General features: G+C 39.5%; 1 protein-coding gene across 7 annotated transcripts in view; it reads left to right on the forward strand.

Annotated features, from left to right (window-relative positions):
- The window catches only part of MAP2K5 (mitogen-activated protein kinase kinase 5), a 260,308-nt gene that overhangs the window by 40,195 nt on the left and 207,212 nt on the right, over positions 1-12,901 (forward strand). For all 7 annotated transcript variants that reach the window (XR_010137177.1, XM_063716193.1, XM_054531617.2 and 4 more), the window contains 3 exons: positions 2,342-2,382; positions 3,298-3,365; positions 9,339-9,387. Coding sequence is in view for 6 of the 7 variants with exons in the window: in XM_063716193.1 (XP_063572263.1) it covers positions 2,342-2,382; positions 3,298-3,365; positions 9,339-9,387 (158 nt within the window). In the remaining variant the exon portion in view is untranslated. The remainder of the gene's footprint in view (positions 1-2,341; positions 2,383-3,297; positions 3,366-9,338; positions 9,388-12,901) is intronic.

The following is a 12,901-nucleotide window of genomic DNA, read 5'->3' on the forward strand; positions in this document are numbered from 1 at the left end:
GTCTTTTGCTTTTTGCTACCTGTCTACATCGCATGTACATTTTATTATATGTAGATAGGTGAAATTATGCAAATTTACATAATCGACATGTAGACATACTGGGTATATTTCCTGTGTCTACCTAGTTGGTTAGAGGCCCTCAGATCTTAAATTTTATGGTTAGGCCCCATGTTAAAAAGAATCTTTAGACTGAACAAGTAGGAAGGATAGGAGAAAATGATTGTTTCCTTATTTATTTATTTTGGAGACAGAGTCTCACTCTGTCACCCAGGCTGGAGTGCAGTGCGTGCTCACTGCAGCCTTTATCTCCCCAGGCTGAAGCAGTTTTCCCGCCTCAGCTCCTGAGTAGCTGGGGCTACAGGCATGTGCCACCACGCTGGGCAATTTTTTTTTATTTTTTAATAGTGACAGGGTATCACAGTGTTGTCCAGGCTGGTGTCAAACTCCTGAGCTCAAGCAATCCTCCCACCACCACCTCTCCAAGTGCTGGGATGAAAGGCATGAGCCACCATGCCTGGCCATAATTCTGATCTAATAACATGTTCTCCTCATTCCAAGTAGCACAGTTGCCTTGGATAGTAACTCCCAGGTCATGTCTAAGTCCTCTCCATTGTTAAAAGATATGTTAAATATTAATAAGTGTGAACATTGACTAGCTTTATAGTAATTCCTGACCCGATAACTTTAGGAAATATGAGGTTACTGGGTTTTTTGACTGCTGTTTACATCTCCAGTTATAAAAGTTTGAGAAGTCAATTGAGGAGTGAGGCAGATGTTAAGGTTAGAGATAAGAGTTGATGTTTGTCTCTGATTCCTTGGCTAGCCACTTTGTTTAAATGAAATGTATGAATGCACTGCTTACTTCAGTGAAAGTATTTTGAAGTGTTGTCTTAGGAAGTATTGATGGTCCCTCAAGGACCAGACATCAAATGCATGTGATTGTAGTTCAAAAGGTTAATTTCCATTTTAAGGAAAGAAGATTTTGAGTCTTAATTTTAATGCATTTTAGAAAGGCAAGTAAAAACATTTTATTATGGTTTAGATATATTTTCTAGGAAAAATAACAATAAATTTGAGTATATTTGAAATATACAAAATGAAAGCAACTGCAGTGTTTTGTAATTATTACCCATATCTTCTCTCTTTTTTTTTTTTGAGACAGAGTCTCACTCTGTTGCCCAGGCTGGAGTGCAGTGGCACGATCTCAGCTCACTGCAAGCTCTGCCTCCTGGCTTCACGACATTCTCCTGCCTCACGACATTCTCCTGCCTCAGCCTCCCGAGTAGCTGGGACTACAGGCGCCCGCCACCATGCCCAGCTAATTTTTTGTATTTTAGGTAGAGACGGGGTTTTACCATATTGGCCAGGATGGTCTTGATCTCTTGACCTCATGATCAGCCCACCTCAGCCTCCCAAAGTGCTGGGATTACAGGCGTGAGCCACTGCACCCAGTCATTACCCACATCTTATTATTAAACAGCTCTATTTCTTGTTGTCAGAAACAGGAAAACGACATGTACATCTGAGAGAGGAGCAAAAAATAAAAAAAAAAATCAAATTAATTCGTCCCCAAACAATCAATCAAAATTGACAGCCCCTTAACATGCAATTTGTAGGGCACTATAGTTTACAAATAGAAGCAGTCTGTAACATGAGCGGGAGGCTTTTGTATTTTTAACATTTGTTGAAGAAGCATTTGCTGAATTGGAAAAGTACTAACCTGTAACTCAAGATTAGAAATTAATATTCTTTTTTCCTGGCACTGCCTTATCTCTAGGACTAAATCTTAGCATATGTCAAGATTTGCAAGAAATATAATAAAATTAGTTATATATCTGTATTTTAATACATTTGACTGCTTATGGCTGTGCAAAGTAGTATTCAAACTAGAATGTTCCATTGTAGAATCCCTAGCAATCTTTTTGGCATTAAAAGATCCTTTTCTCACCCCCCTTGCCCACAAAAAAATCCCTTAGCTCTTTTCAAAGTAGTTTAAGTGATAGCAGATATACAATGTAATAGAATGAGGACAGATTGCAGAAATTTGAATTATGAAAGGAATCTAATCATTTTAGCTCAGTTAACTTGATTTTTATATGTTTTAAGCAGAAATTGGAATTTATATGAGGTGGTGTCAGAAAGCTCTTTGCATTTATAAATGCTCACTCCTGCAAGTTAAAACCCTGGTTCATAATTCCCACTTTGGGTCTTGGGAGCCACTTTTCAATCATTTCTCTCTGCTAATTTTGGTGTCACCCTCATTTCTTTTTAAACGATTCATTTTGAGCAAATTTGTAAATGGCCCTGATGTGTTCTACAATTTAGTCAATTACTGTTTCAGCCTGCAAGCCTCCTGGGGAACGGAACATACATGGCCTGAAGGTACGAATTTCAATAATTGTTTCAGTAAAGTTAGATGGATTTGTAATGCTGTGTTCCACTTATTGAAATGTCAAATAAAACTGCACTTTCTCAAGCTCTGACAAGCAATCCTTTTATTTTTTTTAAATGGGAGGTGGAGGGGGATTCATCTGTAGTATTTGCTCAGTATGTGTATATATTTGCATACTGGGAGTTTGGTACTGTATTTTCAATTATTTGGAATTGTTTTGTTGGTCAGTGTCTTCAGGATAATCCTAGGTGCTGGTATCTACAAAGATTTTTGTAAGAATATAGACTTCATTTCAGTGATTAATTAAGCACATAAGCATATTGCACATGGAATACCCTCTCTTGACATATTTATGCTAGAAACATATATCTAGTTAATGTCTTTTCATTCTGTGTATTTTGAATTCTGGATTTCTGTTTAGGGCTTCACATCTGAAAGAAAAGCTGGCTTTTGTATTAGGATCAAATATTTCATAATTAATTATTTGGACCTCATTTTTTAGTGAATAAGAAACATTCTACATACAGTGTTCTGCTTGGTTGCAGAGCTAGAAGGATATAACTTAAGGTCCACTGCTAACCCCTGGGTATATTTTTAATGTACTTTTTGAACATACTGTTTTTATATGTATTCTAGACAGTGAGTTGGATTTTCACACTGTTTATCTCTCCTTTTTCATCACTGTTTAAGTATTTAATGGAATAATGACAGGAATAGAATATTATGTAATGTATGGGTTATACGGTTTTGTAACCTATATACTGAATAGACTCCAACTGTGGGTCTGTCTAGCAACAAGCTAATTAACCTTCATAGTGAAATGAGAAATTTGTGGCAAATTATAGGTTAATTAGAACTGTGTCCTCAGAACACAAGACTGATCAAGATTCTTTCTTTACTTATAGGTGAATACTCGGGCCGGACCCTCTCAACACAGCAGCCCAGCAGTCTCAGATTCACTTCCAAGCAATAGGTGCGAGCAAGCAAGTGAAGTGTGCCCTTGATGTGATTTATCTACAGAGTTGGGGTGGGGTGGGGAAGAAGCTACAAAGAAATTTGACCAGTTAGATAACCTAGCTACATATTGACCAAAGAGAAAGGACCTCATATGGAAAGATGAATGTTTAGATTTAGACTGGGTGCTGAGAAGGCTCTCTGGGGAGAGTGACATTTCTGTTTTGACCTGAAGGATGAGAAGTACGTCAAGAAGCACAGAAGGGCGTTTCAGATGGAGGGAAGAGGGTAGGTGAAGGCCCTGAGGTGGAGAAGGAGCTCAGCATGTTTGTGAGTAGGCCAGTTTGGCACAGGGAGGGGTGCTGGGTTGGGGAAGGGATTTGGAGAGAGGAGATGAGAGAGCAATAGGAGTGATAGGAGCTAAGGAGGTAGATAGGACTTATCATGCGGGGCCTCATAGGCCCTGTAATGTTTGAATTTTCCTCTCGGTGCACTGGCGAGCAGTTAGAGGGCTTTTAGTAGGAGAGGGACATGGCCAGCCCTATGTTTTTAAAAGATCCTCTGCCTGTGGTGTGGCGAATCAGCAGAAGCTCCCATCTAATCCTGCCCTCCTTTGATGTTTGACTCCCTACTCCTTGCCAAATGGTCATCAAACCTCTTACTGAACATCCCTGTCGGAGGAATGCACTTTATCAGCCAATGCAGCTCCTTCCGTTTTTTATTCGGCTACATCTCAGAAGGCTGTTTTTTGTGAGCTGAGATTTGTCTTTCTATAGCACCCACTCATAACGTTTTAGTTAAGCCCTCAGAATGTGCTTGTTCCCTCTTCCAGTCGTCTTCCCTCCAAACACAGTTCTAGATTTTCTGTCTCAGTAAATTCTCCCACATCCAGTCCATTGCTAACTCCAGATAACTTGTCAGTCCTCCTTCACTGCGTCCTAGGCCTCCCTCAGTGCCACACCCTGTCAGTCCCCACACTTGTGGGTTCTACCTTCTGAGTAGCTCTCCGTCTTTCTACTCGCCAGTGTCCCTGCTGCTGTGTGAGTTCCAGCTCTCCACATCACTGCCACAGCCTCCTGAGAGTCTACTCCCTCCGTTCTTGCCCCATTCAGCCCCTCCTCCACCCTGCAGCTGGAGCCATCTTGCCATTGCACAGTCCTGAGCTGCAGTCATTTCCTACTTTAAAACCTTCACTGCTCTTCATGCTTTCACGATGAAGTGTAACCTCCACAGCAGGTGAGCAGTGGCCCTTCACATATGAGTGCTCTGTGTACTCCAGCTTGCTGGCCCGCCTCTATACCCCATCCCACCTGACATTCCAGCTTTGCTGATGAACACATAGTGCCCTGAATGGATCACTTTCTTCTCTCTGCTGGGCCTGCATTTTCCCGTTTTCCTGTTTCTTTTCATCCCCACCTTGACCTTCAGTCTGGCTAACCTTGGTTATCTTTGAGGACTAAATTATCTTCTTCTGAGAACTGTCCCTGATTACTACCCATCTCCCAGTGCACACCAGGGACCTCTCTAGGAATTCCTGTGATACCCCCTTGCTTGCTTGTATTGTAGCAGTGAGCACATTGTATTATAATCACCCCTGTCCTTCAGTAGATTCTATTCTACTTGAGGACAGTGACTATAGCGTATTCATTGACAAAGTTCCAGTTCCCAGCGTGATGCTTGCCACATAGGTTATAGTCAATCATGTTTGAATGAATGAATGCATGAATGTATGTATGAATTACTTATATTTCTTTTACATCTTACCTCTGGACTAAATTCTCCCAGCTCTTTCATCTTTTCTGATATGACATTATTTCTAGTCCCCTCATCCTTTTCTCTTCTTTGGATATCTCAGTGTCTCTCTTCAGGTGTCGTACTCAAGTTACAGTTGTAACACATTTAAATTTAAAAATGTTTTTATTTTATTACTTTTTTAGAGATGGGATCTCGCTCTGTTGTCCAAGTTAGAGTGCAGTGGCACAATCACAGCTCTCTGCAGCCTTGACCTCCTGGGCTCAAGTGGGCCTTCCACCTCAGCCTCCGAAGTAGCTGGGACTACAGGCTTGCACCACAATGCCTAAGTGGTTTTTTTTTTAATTTTTTTAATTTTTATTTTGTAGAGACGGGGTCTCACTGTGCTGCCTAGGCTAGTCTCAACTCCTGGCTCAAGCAATTTTCTCACTTTGACCTCCCAAAGGGTTGTGATTACAGTCATGAGCCACCACAGCTGGCCTTAAAATGTTTTTTAAAGTGATGTTTGGATAGCTTAGGTCACCGTGAACATGCAGATAAATGAAATATTGAGTAAAGTGAGTCACAAAGAAATTGCCAGGATACAATTTTTTCTTTTTTTTTTTCTTTTTAACCAGACAAAGTTGATAGCCAGATACTAGCATAATGAATGAAACAGTATTTTCCTCTGTTACTCTCAAAGCATGGGTTGTGTTTTCTTTTGCCTTAGGTGAATGACTGTTTATTAAACTGAGTTTACTAATCCACATGGTGTTCCTAGGCCATAATTACTGAATTCAAGTCCCACTGCCAAGGCAAGGCCTTTCCTAACTACTTACCTTTCTCCTTCTGTAAATTAGGATGATTAAACTTTCCATCTATCTACTGCTGGTAGAAAGATTGATGAAGCTGTATTACGAATCACGTTTTATTTCTTGGATGAAAGGCATTTTATAAATGCAGTGAATAAAAATGTTATTAATTCAAGTTTATAACATAATGGAATATCTATGTAGAAACCTTGCCTGGGCTTTGTTTGGTTGTGTCTTTACAATAATTGGAACTATCCACTGGGAGTCATTTGTGGGAAAACTAGGATCTGAATGTTTCCCAGAAAAAAAAGTGTGTGTGTGTGTGTGTGTGTGTGTGTGTGTGTATAAGAGATAGATGGACTTCGAGCAAGATCTATACCTTAGAGGTCTGTATTTTAGTATCCTTTATAAATTAGGGATAATAACTATACCTAAAGTATAGTTATTGTAAGGGTTAAATTAGGATAATAAGCATTTAGCACAATGCCAGCACATGGTCATCACTTGATAAATAGCAGCTGCTATTATTATGTTAACTGGACTGATTTTAGGCAGCTGTGTATTTTTTCCATATATGTTTCCGTTTTCATCCTATTCTACAAAATTGTTAATTGCCAGTTTAGTGCATCGATTCTTAGACGTGGTAGGACATTAAAGTCAAGAAACTTGGATGAAGACATACTTTATAAAATCTAGGAAAATAGGGACTCAGTCTCCATAGTTTACATTTGACCATAGCAAAAGTTTAAGATGTATTTAGAAAGAAGAGTAATTATAACTTGAAGTGGTAAAGTGTGATGAAACTTGAAGTCTGAGATTCTCTCAAATGTAACCTATTAAAGGTACCAAATGGAATATGTATATTTCATATTAGGTCTTGAGTCCTTTCTCTTGTTTTCTTTTTCTTTTCTTCCTTTCTTTCTCCTTCCTTCCTCCCTCCCTCTCTCTCTCTCACTCTGTCTCTTTCTTTCTTTCTTTCTTTTTGAGACAGGGTCTCATTGCTGTCACCCCCCCATTCTGGAGTGCACAATTACGGGTCACCACAGCCTCGACCTCCTGGCCTCAAAGACCCGAGTAGCTAGGATTACAGGCACGTGCCACCATGCCTGGCTAAGTTTTTAATTTTTTTAAGAGATGGGGCCCTACTGTGTTGCCCAGGCTTGTTCTTGAACTCCTGGGCTCAAATGATCCTCCTTCCTTGGCATCCCAAAGTGCTGGGATTACAGGCTTGAGACACTGTGCTTGGCCCCTTTTGCTTTCTGATGTATTTATGATCTTAATGACTTGCTGCATTACTACTACTACTGCCACCACAGTATAATAATAACCAGAGCAGTGACCACCATTTATGGAACCCTTAGCATAGGCCAAGTCATTGGGCTATATTTAAGGGTGAGAAGAGAGTGGAGTATATAGAATACGTAAGATGTGTCTGTGTTCTCAGGGAGCTCCCAGACTCTCCCCTGTTGGGGGAGGGTGTGGTAGGAAGAAAGACATCTATACTGATGACTAGCATGGGTAGGTAGGTAAAGGGCTAAAGTGGATAGGTTAAGAATAGAGTTGGCTGGGTGTGGTGGCTCACGCCTGCAATCCCAGCACTTTGGGAGGCTGAGGTGGGCAGATCACAAGGTCAGGAGTTTGAGACCAGCCTGGCCAACATGGTGAAACCCAGTCTCCACTAAAAATACAAAAATTAGTCAGGCGTGGTGGCGTGTGCCTGTAGTCCCAGCTACTTGGGAGGCTGAGGCAGAAGAATCACTTGAATCCAGGAGGCGGAGGTTGCAGTGAGCCGAGCTCACACCACTGCACTCCAGCCTGGGTGACAAAGCAAGACTCTGTCTCAAAAAAAAAAAAAAAAAAAAAAAAGTAGAGTTAACAGTCTTTATTATTATTATTATTATTATTATTATTATTTTTGAGATGGAGTCTCGCTCTGTTGCCCAGGCTGGAGTGCAGTGGTGTGATCTTGGCTCACTGCAAGCTCCACCTCCTGGGTTCATGCCATTCTCCTGCCTCAGCCTCCAGCTGGGACTACAGGCACCAGCCACCATGCCCGGCTAATTTTTTGTATTTTTAGTAGAGACAGGGTTTCACCGTGTTAGCCAGGATGCTCTCAATCTCCTGACCTCGTGATCCGTCTGCATCGGCCTCCCAAAGTGCTGGGATTATAGGCATGAGCCACTGCGCCGGCCCCTTAACAGGCTTTAAATCTCAAATAGAACATTGCCGGGGGAAGGTGCTATTTTAAATGCTACTCTACTAGTCAGGTAGATATTCACAGGTATAACTCATTATAAAGCTAGACGACTTCAGAGCTCCCCTTGACTACCATTCTTTCTTCAATAAGGACTTTCACGCCAGGGGTGGTGGCTACCGCCTGTAATCCCAGCAATTTGGGAGGCAGAGGTGGGCAGATCACCTGAAGTCGGGAGTTTGAGACCAGCCTGACCAACATGGAGAAACCCCCATCTTACTAAAAATACAAAATTAGCCGGGCGTGGTGGCACATGCCTATAATCCCAGGTACTTGGGAGACTGAGGCAGGAGAATCGCTTGAACCTGGGAGGTGGAGGTTGTGGTGAGCCGAGATTGCGCCATTGTACTTTGCACTCCAGTCTGGGCAACAAGAGCGAAACTACCTCTCAAAAAAAAAAAAAAGGACTTTCACTAAATTCATCCATATGAGTGTTAACATAAGTCATATATGTTCAGAAAACACTTTAATACTTCCTAAATAACTCTGGGAGCCGAGTCTTATACCCATAGGAAAGGAAAACCAGCTAAAATTTGATAATTTTATTTGTAAAAACACACCTACTATGGATAAGACACAGCACTAGATTTTTTGTAATATTTAATTTTCCTGGTTACCCTATAAAATTGGTATTTTCCCCATTTTACAGAAAGAGGAAATTGAGGTTCAGAGAGGATAAGTAACTTGTCCCAGATCACACAGCTAGTGAGTACCAGGATTTATTTGTGCTACATATTTGCTTCCCAGGAAGCTGAATTATAACTTTTAACTGTGTAAGAGACCAGGACTTAAATTATCTATTTTGTCTTTTGAAGTTCTATAATCTTTATTTGCTGTGAATATTAGTGCTTAGCAGATGACATTGTCCACATGAAATTGCCTCTGAAAGGCTATCTAAAGGCAGTAGAACTAATGACCATAAAAATGTCACTGAAGTAGTTCATAAGATATTGTAGCTTCATCTTGACTGTAGGCTTCTTTATTGCTTTAGATTACTAACAGGGTTTTAGTCTCTTTATTTGATACCTTTTGCATTTGGCCAGTTACTTTTGAAAAAAATTTACATTGGGAGAAGGATGTGAAGAATGTGCTCAATCCCTATACCTAAAAGCAAAGGTGTATTTCAGTCTGGAATTTTCAGTGGTGTTCAGAGGTGTTGATGATCTTGCCACTAAAAATTATCTTTCCTTTTCAGCTTAAAGAAGTCTTCTGCTGAACTGAAAAAAATATTAGCCAATGGCCAGGTAGGTATTATTATATATTAAGATTTTCATATAATAATAACATATTACCATCCAGTTTTTGTATCCATAAGCTTATTAAACAGATAAAGAGTCTGTGAGTTTCCTGTCATAAATGAATAACATGGCTTAATTTGATTGGCAGAACAATTTGCAGCCCGTTTTTCAAACTGTGCTAATGGGTTTCACTCCCAGCAGATTGAAGTACCATGCACACACCCTGCTGCCATCTCAGTTTTTAAAAAGTTAATCAGTTCTGAACAAGTGTGTCAACTCGTGGGCTGTTGAAATGGCCCTGCATTCTGAGGTGACTGTTTCTTTCATTATCTTTGGGGAGAAAAGGAAAAACCATTACTTTCTTACCTTAGCTCCTTCTTTTGTCCTGAAACTAACACTGGCTTTTTAGGGAGGCAGAGTGACAGCAGACCTTTGGCATATAAAATTCCTGGCCTTCAGAAGACCTTGGTTTGCCTAGTAGACTGGCCATCTAAAGCTGAATGACCTAACCCAGCCAGTGAGGGACAAACGAGCCTTCAGGCCAGTTATTTCTTACTAATTTTGATTCAAGTAAATGAACACATCTGAAATAGTAGAGTGCTTTTAAACATACACTGGTAAATTAAGCTACCTACAGGGTCCTCGATTCTTCAGTAGCAACATAAATGCGTTTTAATGTTTGTTATAGTGGAAGCCCTTCGATAGCCTTGGAGGCAGGCGCCTGTCCATTGCGATCAAGCCTGCCTATTAGGCTCTATTGACTGAGACATCTGTGTCACTGCAAATAAAAGACTCTTATTGATTTTCTTAACTGCTGTTCACTTCCCGTCCATGTTTCGAAGGCTGAAATCTTAATTATCTCAGATGCTTATTCAGTGCCTTCACACACTGACCTCTCCAAGCCTCATTGGCATTTCATGAATCAAGTACTTGTAGTGGAGCATGTCAAGAAGACAAAGCCAGGTCCTCATGCCTGTCCTTTAATATCACCTGTAACATTGTGACCTAGTAGATGTGCATGCCTTAAAACAGTGCTGTATGATAGTGCTTCTGGAGGCCTTGCTTATTTAGCACACAATTCCTTGAATACAGTTAGAAGACATTAAGTTGATCTGCTTCTGACATCTGATTGCCATCCAGAGTATGTGAATACTAGTCCTTAAATATCCTATATACAGCTAAGGAGAATCTAGTGTGGTGTATGTATAATCTTTGTAGTCTCAACATTTTAGATAGTATTTTTCGAATACCTTTAACTTTCAGCAGCCAAAGGTTTGTTTAGATTGAGGTCCACATCTGTATCACCTCAGTGCCTTATATTTTGTTAGAACCAGTATGTATAAACAAAATCTGACTAAAAGCAAAAATATTGAGCCTAGGATATTTATGTATCTTCAACATGTTTGCATTCTAGTTACTAATTGTAATTTATGTATGAGTCACTGTGTTCTTCAGCTGGAAAATATATTTCAAAATTGACATAAATTAAGAAGCTTTAACTACATTTGTTCAGCCCAGGCAATGGAAAATAACCTGTCATAGACTCTTCTTTCAAAAATGAAAAACAGTTTTTTCCACTGCAAAAAATAAGCATTCTCATAATGTTTTGACAAAAAATAAGCAGTCTCATAATGTTTTGACAGTAAACCTAGTACCATAGATATCTCAGTGGCTTCATTTATGAGGTTCTCTATATGGTGGGAGGTTGTCCTGGCAGGGATTTTTGACACTTAAATGTTTATTGCTTTCCCTTGGGAATGTGATAACCTCATATTAAACAATATGGCTTTTTTTTTTCTTTATAAGGATTAGCCTTTCTTACATTTACTTGCACTCAAAAAATTCCGTCAAAAACCAAAAAAACCCACCTTTGGAAGCTTTCAAAATGTCTCCTTCTAATTCCTTAATTCCTTGGTGCTATAGGGTAACTAAACAGTGAGTGAAATTGCATTGCAGTGAGGTACTGTGCACAGTTGTAGGCATCAATAAATTTCTGGGCTGAACACTGACACCACTTGATATGGAAGATGTAAGTCACATTTAATGATACTTTAACACTTGAGCATAGTTTTTTATTTTAGTGGTTTATGCTCTCAAGCATTAATAATGATTTGCCTTTCCACTAGCCTCCACTTAGATTTAATAAGGAATTCATATTAATCATTAAAAGAAAGGGACATGATTCTTCAAGATAATCAAATATTGACAAGTTAGAAATAGCTTTCTGCCTGGGTTCATTGATATAGGTTATGTGATATAAATATTTATTTCTTTTCTGTCACTCAGAGTAAATGCCACCAATTGATTCAGCATTGATATAGTGTCAACAGTTCATAAGAAACATTTGACTGGCCTGTGTTTTCCGATTAGTCTCTGCTCTATGAAGTGGGATTTACTAAATCTCTCCAATTGTCTGCTCATAGAGTGTGACTGCTTTCTGAAACCATTATTGCTTCGATTTGTGAAGCAAAGGTCTAGTGATGGGACTAGTTTCTGTCAGACCTTTACATATAAAATAAGGATTAATTGAGCATTTTTATTTTAATGATTTATAAGCGATAGGTACTGATTCTTCTTAACACAGACAATAAACAAAGAATATTTTCTGTGCTGATCCATAATTGAATTCCATTTCATTTTTTCAATTAATTTCATTAATATATTAAATCAAGCACTTTAAAAAAAGTTTAACATTTAGTCTTTGGAATGGAGACATTGTTTTCCTGTTATCACTTTATGTTGGAGTAATTCCATTTTTCCAGCTTAAAAAATAAATCAGAAGATATTTTTGGCAAGTTTAATTGAGAGCTATAAATCAGTCTCACTGATGTGTTTTCTGGATGTGTTTTTCCTACTTCAGTTCTAGTGTGGCATCATCTGTTTAACATTGGCCCTTGATTTGAAACTCATTAGAAATAGCCCAAAGGGTCAATTTGAAGAATTTAAAAAGTGCACAGTTACTCCAAAGATATGTGAGTTTGGCCTTTGCATCTCTAAAGTTATTTTTTCTTTTTTTTTTTGTTTTTTAGATTTTATAGTAGAGGGTGGCAGTATTTTCCTATTCCTGATAAATCAAGTATAAATCTACTCAGATGAGATCTAGAACTAATTCTGGTCCAGCTGCATCTTTTGGCTGTTATTTTGATAACTTCAAAAAGCCTGTAGAAAAACTTTTTGTATTTGGCTGGGCGCGGTTGCTCATGCCTGTAATCCCAGCACTTTAGGAGGCCCACTTGACGCCAGGAGTTTGAGACCAGCCTGGCCAACATGGTGAAACCCCTTTTCTACTAAAAATACAAAAAATTAGCTGGGTGTAGCGGCCCATGCCCAGCTACTTAGGTGGCCGAGGCATAAGAATAGCTTGAACCCAGGAGGCAGAGGTTGCAGTGAACCAAGACTGCACCACTGCACTCCAGCCTGGGCAACAGAGCAAGACTCTGTCTCAAAAAAAAACCCAACAACAAGAGGAAAACCTTTTTGTATTTAGAAAAAAAAAGGGAGGGGGAATAGATATCTACCG

This window comes from Pongo abelii, chromosome 16, assembly GCF_028885655.2.
Source record: "Pongo abelii isolate AG06213 chromosome 16, NHGRI_mPonAbe1-v2.0_pri, whole genome shotgun sequence".
Taxonomy (NCBI): Eukaryota; Metazoa; Chordata; class Mammalia; order Primates; family Hominidae; genus Pongo; species Pongo abelii.